Source organism: Vitis riparia, chromosome 10 (genome assembly GCF_004353265.1).
Source record: "Vitis riparia cultivar Riparia Gloire de Montpellier isolate 1030 chromosome 10, EGFV_Vit.rip_1.0, whole genome shotgun sequence".
NCBI classification, from domain to species: domain Eukaryota; kingdom Viridiplantae; phylum Streptophyta; class Magnoliopsida; order Vitales; family Vitaceae; genus Vitis; species Vitis riparia.
This window is the reverse complement of record NC_048440.1, coordinates 20,239,681-20,255,238: the sequence shown is the minus strand read 5'-3', so window position 1 is coordinate 20,255,238 and position 15,558 is coordinate 20,239,681. Positions and strand designations below refer to the sequence as shown.

The 15,558-nt window shown below is 36.4% G+C and overlaps 2 protein-coding genes across 4 annotated transcripts in view; both read left to right on the top strand.

The window, feature by feature from the left end:
- The first annotated feature begins 9,138 nt into the window (after positions 1-9,138).
- LOC117923567 (protein NCA1-like) lies at positions 9,139-9,936 on the top strand. The gene has a single exon (XM_034841914.1). It carries the CDS (start codon positions 9,241-9,243, stop codon positions 9,919-9,921), a length of 681 nt encoding a protein of 226 aa, XP_034697805.1. The 5' UTR covers positions 9,139-9,240; the 3' UTR covers positions 9,922-9,936.
- A 4,349-nt stretch (positions 9,937-14,285) lies between these two features.
- Positions 14,286-15,558, top strand: part of LOC117923564 (putative receptor-like protein kinase At4g00960) — a 54,734-nt gene continuing 53,461 nt past the window's right edge. For all 3 annotated transcript variants that reach the window (XM_034841910.1, XM_034841912.1, XM_034841908.1), the window contains exon 1: positions 14,286-15,108. In XM_034841910.1, coding sequence (XP_034697801.1) covers positions 14,319-15,108 — 790 coding nt within the window. In that variant the 5' untranslated portion in view covers positions 14,286-14,318. The remainder of the gene's footprint in view (positions 15,109-15,558) is intronic.

Here is a 15,558-nt window from a genome sequence, read left to right as displayed (position 1 = left end):
TTATCCTTGTGTGTGTTGTAGGAGATTTTGAAGGGTCCATATTGTTGTGGAAAAGTGTTCAAAATAAAGTGCACAAGGAAGGAGTCAGACATTTCAACCTTAAGTGTCTTCAATTGTGCCGCAATATCCCTCATTTGCATTATGTGTTCTCGCACACCACTTACATCGGTGAGCCTTAAAGATGAAAACTTCATTATCAGGGTGCTAGCAAGTGCCTTATCTGAAGTCACAAATTGCTCATCGATAGCCTTCAGTAATGCCTTGACATTGTCATGCTGATCGACAGAACCACGGATACCATAAGAGATTTTGGTCTTTATGAACATTAGACTAAGGCGATTTGATCGCTCCCATTGTTCATAAAGAGCCTTTTTTGTTGTAGTGTTGGTGTCAGTAATGGTTGGCTTGTCTTTCTTGATAGCATAATCAATGTCCATGCACCCCAAATGAAGGAGAATTCTCTCCTTCCAAACCTTATAGTTATCACCTTTCAATTCGGAATGTCACATTTTATATTAGAGAAATTCGCAGGTTGCATGACTACACAAAAATTAAACATACATGCTTATAATTCAAATTTGAGACTAATAAACAAATATCATGTTTTACCAATGTAACTCATGTTAAAAAATTATGAATCTAGTGATATAAAACTTGCCTGTAGGCTAAAGTTCTAATTCAATTAGATCCATGTAAAACCTTATGATAAAACTTTCAAATTATGTTCCATTTCCTAATTCTTGTGGGTAATTAAGAAATATAATTTGATATTCCATTCTAATTAATTATACAAATATAATAAAAAATTCTTGTGGGATAAAATTTAATTATATCAAATATAATTAATTAACCATAATGTCATTTTCCTATATGTGATCCCAAAACACTTAATATATAATTTTGCATAATTAAAGATGTTGTGGCTACTCCATAATCAATTAAAAATTATATGGATCACTTGACATTTAATTAATTCATAAGAAAACTTATATAAATTGCATGAAACCATAAGCAATATGTACACAAAACTCAATATCAATGTGCAAAATTTCTAAAATTGTATAAATTATAAGCACATTAATATCTAAAATTAAATCCATAAAGAGCCTTTAAGAATAAATTTAATGTGCAAAATTATTTAATTTAATGTGCAAAATTATATATAATTTAATTTTGTATGCACAATAAACCATAAAAAAATATGCATTCAACTAATAAAAATAAATAATCTAGCACATAAAATATCCATAAATAAACCCATAAATTAACATATCTTAAAACAACAAAATTTTATGAATTATAAAATAAAAAAAATTATAGGTTGCTACAAGGAGGAATCGAACCTATGGAGTGGATGAAGAAAGACAAGACTATGACCAACTGGGCTACTACCCCTTTTCTTATTTTTGGTTTACTTATTTATTTGTTATTTACAATCAAAACAATAAGCCTGCCCCTATAGTTGTCCCTTACCTTCAGCCGGGTTTGTTTAATTCATTTGTGACCCGAAATGAAACCCAACGGTTTCCAAGTATTCCAGACACCAAATTGATGATTTAAAACACCAAAATGTTAGAAATCTAATCTCCTAATGATTTCTAACAATATTTTTCATCAAAAACTTCTAAAACTAAAAACTCCAAAATACCAAAACTCACTGTATTTTTGGATTGAAAAATGCGGATTGTAAAATGAACAAGACAAAGGCATACAAAGCTCTGATACCAACTGATGGCAAAAATTAATCTAAACATGCTATAACAATCATTAAATAGCAATTAGATCATAAATGGAATTATAAATAGATCGAAAACATACATTCCGACCGCCATTGCCATTCTACAGGTGAAAATGTGTTTTTCAATTTTCGGGTTTCAGGTGCTTCTAAACCTTTCTCAACCTCCACTTAGATGGTGTTTTTGAAAAACTAAAAGAGATTGTAGGCTTAGGGAACCTTACCCATTAGTGTTCTGCCATGTTTTAAAGACTCTCTCCATCACTGAGTCTGCTTGGAACATGCATAGAATATGAGGTAGTGATGCGAACGTGGTTTCGAGCATGAATCCTCGTTCCTAAATTGATGGAATGATGTGGATCACATTCCGAATCACGTCTTCGGTTTATTACCGAAGATGCAGGAGAAATAAAATCCCAACATTTACTTCCCATTTTGCATTCTCCTGTGCCTTGTACACGTATCTTACTCCAATTACTTTTTTCCCTTTTGGAAGGATTTTAGTCCTCATGTGTTATTCTTCCCTATTGTTTTTATTTTGTCATCCACGTCATCTTTTTACTTTTCAACAGACTTGAAGTCATGTCAAGAATAGTTCTATTTTTTCTTTCAACTATGTTAATTTGTTATTAGGAATGTGAAACCGTTAAAGGTTGATGGATTTCATAATTTTCGCAATATTCTTTAAATTCTTTTGATATGAATTCACTCCCTTTATGAGATCTCATTGCCTATCACATCTCATTATCTTAATAGTATAACCCCTATCCTTAATATTATTCCAGGATTAAGATCGATAAGCAGTTTTGGTAGGGAATGGTCAAAAGTTTTTAGTTAAGAAATGTTGAGGCTTGATGTCACGCCCCAAGACCCACTCCGAGGGCATGACAGTCATTTCACACTTCAAACCCGAAGGCTTACAGTGTAACCTAACCCAAACAATTATCTTGTAATTAGAAGTTACCGATTACCAAATACCTGTTCAGAGTAGCGGAACAAAATCTAAAATCCTCAAAATTCGATTTCAAAACTAAAACATCCACTATCCAAAATCCATTGTCCAAATATTTGCAAACTTAAACAATTCAAGTACTAAAACAAATTTCAAAATCTCCAAAACTCAACTTTGAATTAACATAAAATTTAAAGGATCAATATCCAAATAGCTTCCAAATACCAAAAGATCCAAATGAACATAACTAACAGTTAAACAAAATCCAACATAAAATCCTAAGTCAAATTCTAATGATGACCATTCCTCAGCCTAGCCATCACTTCTCACCCGAACTAAAGATACCTGAAAAGTAGTCAACAAATAGGAATGAGCTCACAACCCAATAAGGAACATTAATGCAGTTTATGGATCAAATATTTCAAATTCACTTGTAAAATAGGAGATATTGTAATCAATCATTTTCACAAACCCGTGAGTTAATTTTTTTTTTTTTTTTGCCAATACATTCAAAATTTCTAACTGTATGCATTTATTTCTTATTCAAACATTTTCATATCAAATTTAGTTAAAAAATTCAAATAATTTATTTACTCTGGTCATCAAACATCAAAGGGTGCCCAGTTAGGTGGGACTTTTCAAATGGGTAGCTAGCCTCAAATTGTTCCTTTAAGGTGGACGGAACCAAACACTACTAGTACTAGTAACCTCTAGCCAAAACCCCTAGAGGCTGGGGTTCAAATCAATTACATTCCCCACAAAGAAATGTAAAGGTCAACTATTATATCCCATTGACAAGGGCCAAAAGTCAAAAGTCAACTATTATATCTCGTTGACAAGGACCAAACAAACCAAAGTCAAATATTTATTTCATTTATTCAAATTTACAACATAAAATATCTCCACATTTATTTGTCAAAAACAAAATATAAAATTCTAACATACTTTTCATGCAAACAAGTTTGATCCATGCATAAAATAGAATATAACTCAAACGTTTTCAAATAATGTATATATATATAAAATTGTTTTTAAAAAAACTTAACAATTGCATTAATTTCCCTTACCTCAAATAAGCACTCTAAATCTTGAAAAGTTTGGCCCCAAAATTTACTTCTCACCTAACATAACAAAAAGGTACTATCAACACTATTGACTATTAATTTAAAATAGGTTTGGGAATCCTAGAATTTATTTATTTATTTTTATTTTTTTATTTTTTTAAGTCAATATTATTATTACAAAAATTATTTTCCAACTTTTTAACCAATAACAATTTATCCTCAATAATATATTTCTCTTTCCTAAACTAAATTGAATTTCCTAAAAATATTTATTTACAATAATCTCTTTCATCACTTTACATAAGAATTTATTTCTTTAATTATTTATTCCAACTTTTCCTAGGACCTACTTCATATTTTAATAAGATTATCCTACAATCCTCAATATATCCTTTTTCTTTTCCACCCTCAATATCACAAGTCATTGACTTTTCAACCACATAACCAAACCCACACCTAGTACATCTCCATGATCTCCACATTTTCTTTTTAATCACTATTCTGCCACATGTTTTTTTTTTTTTTTTTCTATTTATTTATTTCAAAACCTCACTTTCCACACCTATCCTACCATCTCCAGCACACACCAACCATTAAACATTAAATAAGAAAACATACACTCCACACCCAACGGATCGACACATTCCCATTGTTGTTTATTTATTTATTTATTTTCCTTTCAATCTAAAGCCTCCACAAATGACTTATTTATTTATTATATAAATCTAAAATTTCTTTTCTTCCTCTGATTTTTTTTTTCATTTTAAATTTATTTATTTATTTTTCTATTCCATTGAAATTTTTGAAATTTTCCTATCTTCATCAATAACTCAATCTATACTTGCAAATTTTCAAACATTTTGATCTAAAAGTTAAATAAACAAACCCTAACCTAGATTTGGATTTTCCAAAAAAATATCTAATGTGTTTGAAATTAACTAAGGAATTTAAAATATTAATCTAGGGGTTAGAATCTTGCCTATAGAGATCTGTTCTTCAAACCTTGAAATCGGACTCCAATCTTACGTTCTCAGGAACTCTCTACGAATAGGAACGCGATTCAGAAAAGAACAGGAAGAACAAAATTCTAATTTATGCCTAGGGTATTATTCGTAAAATTACCTTTTCACCCTTCTTCCATTTTATTAAAATAAATATATAATTGATTCATGCCTAATTAGTGTCTCAGCTGATTCGTGTCCAGCTGGTGCTCCTTGATTGAGGGAGTAATCAACAAAATTTATAACCTATTACACCATATACTAGGGTAGCAAAAACAAAGCTACTATAGCATAGTGGCTCTAGGATCGTTCACTGGGATGAGTTTTCACTTCACAAATGATATTAATTCAAAGCTGAATTAGTGCCTTTTCATTTCAAGGTTAGCTTTAAAAGAAAACATAAAGATGTTTGAATGAAAAAGGTTCGGTTTTAAACTAACCAAAAATAGTAACTGATTTTACTTACAAAGAAAAGTGTTTCTTGGAGTTTAGATCACTAGGCTCAGATTCCTTGTACAAAAAGGGAGTTCCGGTCACTTGTTTCTTTTCCTCGCATTAGAGAATTAACATATAGTTCCTTCTCCAACCGGTGTTGTACAGATGTTTCCCTTTAATGGGTTCAAACACTAAATCCCTCTCACTGATGCAACTTGCAATGGCTCGTGCCTCTCACCTAGCACTTGCCATTCAAGGTGATCTTTAACCTTGGATTACCCGTCAAAAGCTCGCAAGAGATAACTAATGGATGTCTCCTTGGAGTCCAAAAGCTTACCAAGTGTTGGCAATTCTAGAAAATCCTACCTTCAAGTCACCTCCCAGAGGCTCGCAAGGGGTAAACTAGTGAATCTCCATGGACGGAGATCACTTGCCTTACCAAGTGTTGGCCTAGGTGATTTAAAGGCGTTTTAAGTTAACTAAAAAGATAAAAACCATTAACGGGTCACACTTTCTCTTCATTAAAAACTAAAACAACAAAACTTCCAATTTATGCATGAGGGAACTTACTCGGCTTTCTTCACTCCAAGAGACGAAGAGCCTAGCCTCTCATCCTCTGAGGAAAAATCCTCAGAGTTTGATTGGCTAGAAAGAAAACTAAAGAGAAAACAAGAATATATAGGAAAAACAAAGCAAGTGCTCTGTTCGTTGATTCTATATATGATATATTATATCTATATATGATGGATCCCCTGGAACAAGCTCCCCCGAGAGTCACCCTGGAACAAGCTCCTCCGAGAGTCACCTTTTTTAGTGTTTACAAGAGAGTTTATATAGGAAGGTAATTTACCCTTCCTTGGATACTTCCTAGCTAAGGAATTACATGAGTGGCTGAATACAAGGAGAAAATGGAAATTTATACAAAAATATCTGAAGAAAAGATCTAAAAGAGTCGGTGCACAACTATTGGGAAACTTCAGGAGAACACTGTGCAAAATGGCTATGAAATCATTTCGCAACAAAAGGGTGATTTCGCAGCCGAGCAAAATTCTTCCTTCAGCTTGATGCAGTTGTCTTCCGAAGGCTGTAACTTCCTCATTTCAGCTCCAAATCGTACACAGTTTGAAGTGTTGGATTCTTGACTTCCTGAGCTTTGAAATGGTATATAGCATGTAGAAAATGGACTTCGGAAAGTGCTCCAAAAATGGCTGTCATGACTGTCATCAAGAATGCTTCATGGCTGGTTTCTCTTTGCTTCCCCTCCTTGAATTCCTGATTTGCTTATGGCAAAGGACTTCAAAGCTTTGATTCTTCATGCTTCTGAGCTTTCCATTGCTTTTCCAAGGATTCCAAATAACTCTCCTCAGTCTCATATTGCTTTGGTGATCAAAAAGCTATCAAAACACCAAAACTTAACACAATTTGATTAGAATTGATTGCAAGGAACCTTAACATGTTAATTGGGTTAAAAGGTGATAACTACTACTCAAAAGTGTTTAAAAGAGTTAATTACAAGCTATAAAATAGCACTTTTTGAGTAGTAATCAATAATTAATTTGATATTATTAATATTTTCCTAAATTGCCCCTAAAAAAAAACTTGGGCGTTACAACAAGTTTGACACGCCTTTGCTGAACCAAAAGCTGACATGCTGTAGACCCCCATTTTGGGGACCTCATTTTCCTCACTTTTCTGCAAATTTTTTAGACATGTGTCACTACCCCAACGAGCCACGTGTCGCACCTTCAGTGGCCACAGGTGAATCAGCCTTACTTTTTGATGGACCAATCAGAGATAGACACTTGGAGGAATGTTCTAGAAGGAGGAGCGTATGTCGTTAGGCTTTGCAGGCTGTTAGAGGGGCAAATCCGGGAGAGAGAAAAGGGATTCTGCAGAGAGTAGTGCTTTTGTGGGTGCTTTTTCTGCAGGCTGTTGGAGGGGCAAATCCGGGAGAGAAAAGAAAAGATTTTTTTGGAGGCTTTTGAGGGAGGCTGCAGAGAGCTGGAGGGGGAGTTTTTTTTTTCTGGGGGGAGAAGATATGGATTTTTGAGAGAAGTGAGGGAAGATCCTTTCAGCTGAGGAAGGTAGCAGGCTGTTTGGTTTGAGAAGGACTTACAGAGGGGTCTTGAGAGCTAGAGAAAGGGGGAGCTTTTGTTTGGTGATTTTTAGTGGAGAGAGGCTGCAGTGGTGAGGTTTTGGGAGTGCTGCCGTTAGAGATTTTTTTTTTTCTAGGGAGAGTTTTCTTTCTGAAGGAGGGCATTGGAGCAAGAAAAGCTTGTTTTGCTGTAGAAAGAAAGCTAGGAACAGAAGACGCCAGAGAGAGGAGTTTCTCGGTTCAATATTTTTAGGAGCATCTCCAGGTATGTTTCTTACTTATCTCCTTTGTTCTCTTGCTGTATGCTCCCCTCTATTGATTGCTGGGTATCATTTGGCTATTTGTGTGGTTATTATATGGCTACTCCTGTTGTTCTCTATACTTCCATTGGTGTAGCTATGACTAGGTATCTACTTGTTGTTTCTTTGTTTGTGTTGAGAGAAATCATATGAATCTGGTAAGTTCTGAAGGTCACTCATCCTATCATCTCACCTTGAATCCATTCTCTCACTCACCAGTTTGTAAGCCTGTTGATAACTCATGAAACCAGGCTTTGTTTAAATAGCTCTCATTCCACCTATTTCTGCTCAGTTTATCAGTTTTCCTCTCTATTTCATACCACTTGGTGTTTGTGGGTGGTGTGCTTTGGTGGGTGTCTCTTCATCTAAGAATGTAAGCTCAGGGAACGAAAGCTATGATGATAAAGGTTTAGTCTCTAAGCAGCATCCGAGGAGTATTTCTAGAATATCACAGAGCTTTTAAGCTCATGGTATTGGGTTTGCCTAAGGACTCAGGTCATCGTGTTATGCTTCGAGATTTAAAATCCAGCAGCATCTTCGTTTGAAAATGGCTTTATTACTGGAGTTCTGATTTCGGGTCGGTAAAAATAACACTTGATGGAAAGAACAAGCATATCCTAGCATGTGTGGGAAAATTCTTTGATACTCGGCATCAGAATCCGCATGCATAGCCATCTTGGCGCGCGTACTGTTGGTTTTGGCTAGTTCTTCACCTTCATGCCAGTACTTACATCCTCTGTGAACGAACTCTATTCCATGATAACCAGGCTGGTGCGAACTGCAAGTCTACATGCTGGGATTGAAGGTCCTAAAAGTCCCTTCTCATCGAGGTGGTGGCTTCATGAGAGTCCAGGCAATAGTGCAAAAGGGTTCAGCGTTTTTCTGGCCTTGAGAACGCTCTTCAGTAGCTAGCTGTATGTGATGATCACCGTTTAGCCCAAAACAAGAAGCATAGAGACCATGCACGTGTATCATACACCATCCATACCCATTTTCCAACTCCACCAGTCAACCGTTTTCTCTCATAGTTTCACCATTTCTCCCATTTGTCCTTGTCATGCATGAATTTATACCTATATATCTCCATGAATCATTCTGCTAGCCGCCCTCTATATCCCTATCTCTCATGGTACCCCCCTCTTCAATCTGCTGTTGATGCCTTTTGAGCCAGCACCGGATGTCTCTGTTAATGCAAATTTCACTCGGCACTTAATCAATGAACAAGTTGCGAACGCTGCATTTGGGAAAACTTTTTGAGATATTCTTCCTGCAAATGTTCTTAAGAAAGCTACTTGACGTCCAATGAGAGCCCAGTTTCCTCAATGTGCATCGGACGTAATAGTGATTGCTTTGTTTTGGAATGATTCCTTGAGAACCGGTGTCTCTGGAGGATGCAGTTCAGAACTCTCCCTCCCGGGTAATCATCTCATTGACCAGATCCCATCCCAGATTGATGACTGCCCGAAACTGGAAATCATTGACCTCCGGAATAACCGTTTCTCCGTCGAAATTCTGCCAGAATTGTCTTCCCTGCTTTCTGGAAAACCCAGTGCCGGTGGAGGGTGTGTCCGCTGAAGGTTCTGATTTCGCTTTTGATTTCGGGGACGTGGCCCCCCCTCTCATTCGTCTGTGGAAGCTCAAGCACTATTGTTGATCAAGATGACACCTGTCTGCCCTTTTGTCAAAGCTGCTTGTCCTGATGATGCCACTTCAAGGAAACCTAATGAATGCCCACATAAGCACCAGTTGGAGCTTGAAGGCAAGGGCAAAAAGGATTCTGGTGATTCTGCCAGCACCAAAAAGGATTCTGTTGATGCTGCCAGCATTTCACCAAAGTGTCCCTTTGGATATGATTCTCAAACTTTTAAGCTGGGTCCTCTTAGCTGTATGATATGCCAAGCGCTTCTCTTTGAAAGCAGCAAATGCGTGCCTTGTTCCCATGTATATTGCAAGGCATGTATATCACGTTATAAAGATTGCCCATTATGTGGAGCTGACGTTGAGAAGATTGAAGCTGATATGAATCTTCAGAGTACAGTTGATCGCTTTATTGAAGGTCATGGTAGAATAAAGAGGCCTCATGTTAATACAGACTCAGAGGAAGTAGTGGGTGATAATAAAACAGTGATATATGAGGATGTGTCTTTGGAGAGAGGTGCATTCTTGGTGCAACATGCGATGAGGGCATTTCGTGCTAATAATGTTGAAAGTGCAAAATCAAGGTTTAGTATATGTGCAGAAGATATCCGTGGTCAGTTGGAAAAACTGGGCAACACATCTGAATTGTGTTCACAACTAGGAGCAGTTCTAGTCGAGCAACAGGAGATGCTGATTCAGTAGTCACATATTTTGAAGAGAGCGTTGATTTCCTCAAAAAATTGCCAGCAGATGATCTGGAGATCACACATACCCTTTCTGTCTCACTCAATAAAATTGGAGATCTCAAATATTATGATGGGGACCCACTTCGCTCGGGTCCATTAGCAGATATGATGAGCTGTGCACGCCATTAAATTCTGATCTTGTAGAAGGGTCGGCACCTTCCATGATTCTTCCTCCAATCGATGTTCAGTGGGTTTGAAACTGACACACCTTGAACCCGATCAGTCACCGGCAATATTATGAGGCGATGTTCCAGGAAATTATTAGAAAACCAGCAACCACCATGGCCATATGAGCCTTTCCATGTGCCTAAGAATGTCAAGAAGCATTGGAGCCCGTATCTCTGCCAGAGTCATTCTTCCCTGCGCCCACCATCGCATACTCCTAGTTGCATGGCCACCTTTGGCATGCAACTTTTCTTTTTAAGTCACGTGTCTTCTCCTCTCATTCCCCCTTCTCTATTTTTGAAAATGAATTTCTTGAACTTCACTTTGTGAATAGTTTGATAAATTCTGATTTTCAAATGATTTCAAATCACCCAAGCTTTTCATCCCGAAAGCCTCTTTAGGTTCCAAGGTTCCATTTTTAATAAAATTTTGGTTGCCATTTTCCTCTTTGGCAAGCCTTTTTTTCATTTTTTTTCATACTTCTCTTGATTTTAAAATGTTTTGAAATAAGTGTGGATCAAATCCCGTAATTCCAAATAATAGATATTCATGGGATCAATTCATACAAAAATGAATTGGGCTTTGGTGGGGGCCCAACATCAAATAAATTTTCTTAAAAATAAAATTGAGTGAAATGACACATGTGCTATTGATGATTTTGTATTCAGTTTAGTGACATGTATGCCATATCTTGTGATCATTGTTTTGTACTAATCTCATTTTCATGATAGCGCGTTGTTGTTTGCTGCTAAGGTACGCATTTTCCCTCACTTTGTCCATCTCTCATGCATGCTTTGATTCTCGGTGTGTAATCATGTTGATATTCATTGATTTTCTCATTGATTACCATGTCAGCTTCATCTCATTAGTAGAGACCCGACTTTAGGGACTTAGAGGGGTGCTACGGTCTTTACCGTACCTTCTCGATAAGTAACCTGACCCCCGAACCCGATCCGGTTTTTCACAGACCGCCTTTTCCAAAATAAGGAGTCACACTTAGGGTTTTTCTTTCTTATTTTGTTTACCCTTTAAAAATAAAACAAAAATAAGTGGCGACTCCAAGTCATTTTCTTAATCGATAAAAATCAATTTTTTTCAAAAATAAAAATCGAGCTCGCCATCGAGTGGGAAACGCATTGAGTCGAAATGCGGGGTCCACACATGCCCATTCACATACATGCACCAACACGTGGTTAGATCCATGGAGTTTCAGGAATCTAAAGACTTTGGCTTTATCAAATCAAATATCCTTCTCGCCTCTTTCCATACAAGTTTTTAAGAAAATGATCACCCAAATTTCACCCACCCATGTCCCACTCTCATCTCCCCCCATTTCATAATCAATTTTATGCATCCTTGTTTCCCACCGCTTGTAGCTGCCTCTCATATTTCATTAATCTAAGTACTCATCTTTAATTAATAAAAGTGATGAAATCAGGGGAGGTTTGGTTTCGGTTAGAGTGGTCAAAGACGCAGTGGAACAAGCTGAATGGGACAGGAGTGACCACACTCCAGCCAAAAATTGGCTGGTCAATTTTCCGTAGAAGTATAAGAATAAATTAACATATATAGCTAGGAAAAATAGATCTACGCAGTACTTTGACGGTTGGAGACGCCCCCCTTGTAGAAGATTTTTGTTTCCCTGAGTTGATTGGGACAGATGTGGTTGAAGGCACGCCAGGAGATCGGCATTAGCAACTTTGCATCATCAATGGGTAGTTGTTAAATTCAAGTGTAATGACCCACACCCAACCATGTAGATATTGTCCGCTGGGCTCAAAGGGGCCCTCACGACTTTAAAACGCGTCTACTTGGTTAAGAGGAACCTCTACATATATAGCGCTAAGAACTTTCTCCCTTATCCGATGTGGGACATCACAAACACCCTCCCATGCAGACACAACGTCCTCATTGTGTCCCATGGGATTGCAGGGCCAAACAAACGAACGCCCCTTACGGAGCCAAACAAACCCCCACATCAGGGTGGGGATCGGCTCTAATACCATTTGTAATGACCCGCACCCAACCATGCAGAGATTGTCTGCTTTGAGCCCAAAAGGGCCCTCATGACTTTAAAACGTGTCTACTTGGTTAAGAGAAACCTCTACATATATAGCGTCAGGAACTTTCTCCTCTATCCGATGTGAGACATCACACTTGTCCTCATGATTTAGGGTACGGTAGACAAAAATTTAGGTGAGATTTGTTTTTTTATCTGAAATATGATTAAGTTTGTATTTATATAAATCTAAATAAATATTCATAAAAATGTAATTTAAATACAAATTAAAGTAAAAATATAATTTAGCACACACTTCTTGTCTCTAATTACCCTCGTTTTGTCTTTTATCTTTTTAATTTTGTTAGCATGATGTACATCATAGTCTCAATATTCTAATAGTTTAAATTTTAGAAAAATTAGTAGTTAAATAACAACCATTACCTCCAGATATGAAGTTAATTCTCTGATCAATGTCCCTCCCGCTGAAGTTTCTTTTATTGCGGGGATTTGAAAAGTATTCATTGAAGGGGTCCATTCTATTCTTTCTGTTCTTCTTTTCATAATGATAGTCAAAGCTCACCATTATTCACGGCACGTTGGAAAGTATTCAGCCAATTGGTGGTGTGTGTGGAATCACTCCTTTCCTGATAAGTCGTATCAGACCGCGTCTTTGATCACCACTCCAGTTCCAATCAGATCTTTCTTCTATAATGTGAAACGCCACGTACAGTCCTTGGAAAGAAGAGGACAAATTTGACTGTGCAGTAGTAAAAAACTATGAATAAGTGACCTCAATGGAATGTGATTCGTAAAGGAGATTCATGGGTGGGGTGATTATTAATCGGTGAGCTACCAGTTGGGTGCAAAAAATTGAGGGCTTATGAATTATTCTTTTAAGATTTCGGTCATCTTAACGTAGGAAGCCAAAAGGAGGATGGACTGACCAACAATGCGGCCCCGCATTTCTTTTTTTCGTGGACGCGTTTATTTATAATTAGAATGTTTCTCCAACTGCCTTTCTATGTGCTTTTTTCCCATTTGAACGTATCATAAGGAGCCAGTTGCTTCTTCCAAAGAATTACGAGTGATGAAGGAAAATCTGAAAATTTCAAATTCAGCTTCACACTGTTTTTAAATACAGTTTTTAATTTGATAGATACGTTCAACTAATAAAATTCTTACTAAAATTAATTTTTTTAAAATTTGTTTTCAAAATATATTGTCTAATGAAATAATTTAAGTGCATAGTTCGTTAATAAAAAATAAATTAAAATTTTATTTCATTTCTAAAAAATTTTTATTTTATTTTATTTCTAAAAAAAAATAAAAACCATTTTTAAAGAATATTCTCAGAAATTATTTTTTAAAACATTATTAGAAAAAGCCAAGGATTTTTTCTTGCATGACTGAGAGGAATTCTCACGAAAAATGTCAAAATAAGCCCAAAGATACCTAAGTAGGTAATCCAAACATTTGATACACTCTTCAACTTTGAAAATTCAAGTTTACAACTTTCTTTTCCAAAAAAAAAATAAATAAAATTCAATTAATCTTTTAATGCTAAAAAAATTGAACTAAATCAAATTTGATTAAAATTAATTTGATTCCATTTAGATGGTCTAATGCAAGTTAATTTAAGTCTTAAGTTTAATTTAAAAATAATAATAATAATTAAAATCAATTTGAATTTAAATTTCAAAGCATATTTAAAATATCCAACTCAAAGTATAAATACATTTAAAAATTAATCTGGTCAATAATATGCTAATAATGAATGACTAACGTAGAGTTTATAAAATATATATATATATATATATAAAGCTCATAAAATATTGAACAATTATAAAATCACAAGACACGGAAGTCTTAATGTGATTTGGTTTCGATTATTATGGGTTAAGAGATAGGAAAACCAAAAATCCAATGAATAAAAAACAATATATCATTATAATTGTTGAAAGACAAACACATTTTTATTTTCGATACGTAGTGCTGAAACGAAGGCATGGAAAGCATTTTTCTTTTTTCAACATAGGCGGCAGAAAGTCATCTTGTACGGTTTGAAACGTAGAAGCAATGGCACCTTTTAAACAACCCTCTCCTGCGTTCTTCACCTATCCATTGCTACCATTAACAAAAGAGTCCCTCTGTAATTCTAGACCGCAGGGCAGGTACAGGCAATAGCTATGAGATATTTGGAACTAACTTTCTTCCTCTCGTGCCTTCTCATACAGCTTGTTCCTCTCACTGTTGCCCAGTCAGTTTTCCTTACGCAATTTTGCATTTCAGAGAGAGGTAACTACACCAATAACAGTACATACCAGGCAGACCTCAATAGCCTCCTGACCTCCTTCTCAAACACCCAAGTTGAGTATGGGTTTTACAATTCCTCTGTTGGTGAGGTAAATGGAATCGGACTCTGTAGAGGGGATCTCACTCCGGATACATGTCGTAGCTGTATCAGTAACTCCAGCCAGGACCTTCGACGATTATGTCCCAACTACAAGGAGGCAGTCGTGTATTACGATGGATGCACGTTACGATACTCTAACCGCTCCATATTTGGCACAGTAGATACTTCGTATAGTTTAGCTCTAGCAAACACCCAAAATGTCTCAGACATCGACCTCTTCACACAGAAGCGGGACGACTTGTTGCTTGACCTCCGAGGAAAAGCTGCGTCAGGTGGTCTTCTTAAAAAGTATGCAACAGGCGAGACATTGGCTGATTTCATAACCATATATGCGCTTGTCCAGTGCACTCCTGATTTAGAAGATCAGGAATGCAGTGACTGTGTAGCCGACCTTAGTAAAAGCTATTCCGATTTTTTAAAGTATAAGCAAGGAGGGAGAGTTATGGCACCAAGCTGTAACTTTAGGTTCGAGACCGCTCGGTTCTATGATACTCTCCCTGATGCACCGCCGCCATCTCCTGCTAATTCTTCTCCTCCACCAAATGATGCCACTGCTGGAGACGGTATGCACTTGATACGTCCATGCTTTCAAAATATTACTGACTGCTTTTGGATTCAAACCTGCCATGTATGAGTATAAGCTTCCCTCATCATTTCTAGTTTGCAGATATAGAATTCAGAGTTTTCTTTACATACACGCAACCAGTAGCTAAGAGGAAAAATAGGTAGAGAAATCAACTTAAACTTACCCACTCAAAATACAAGGTCAACTTCCTAACCTGTTATCCTCAATAGATTTCTAGATATGATTTACCCCCAAAACCACTGCAGCTTGTACCCAAAACAGAAATTCCTCTCCTCTTGAGAAACCATGAGCTTCCTCAAAGGAAGAAAACCGATCAAGGTGGAGACCCCACTCTCAATTTTGAGTACAACTAAAATGAAACAAACTCATTGCTAGCTAGACAAGAATGTGCTCTTGTTTTCTTTTACTGAATTTCTTAGCAGTCTAA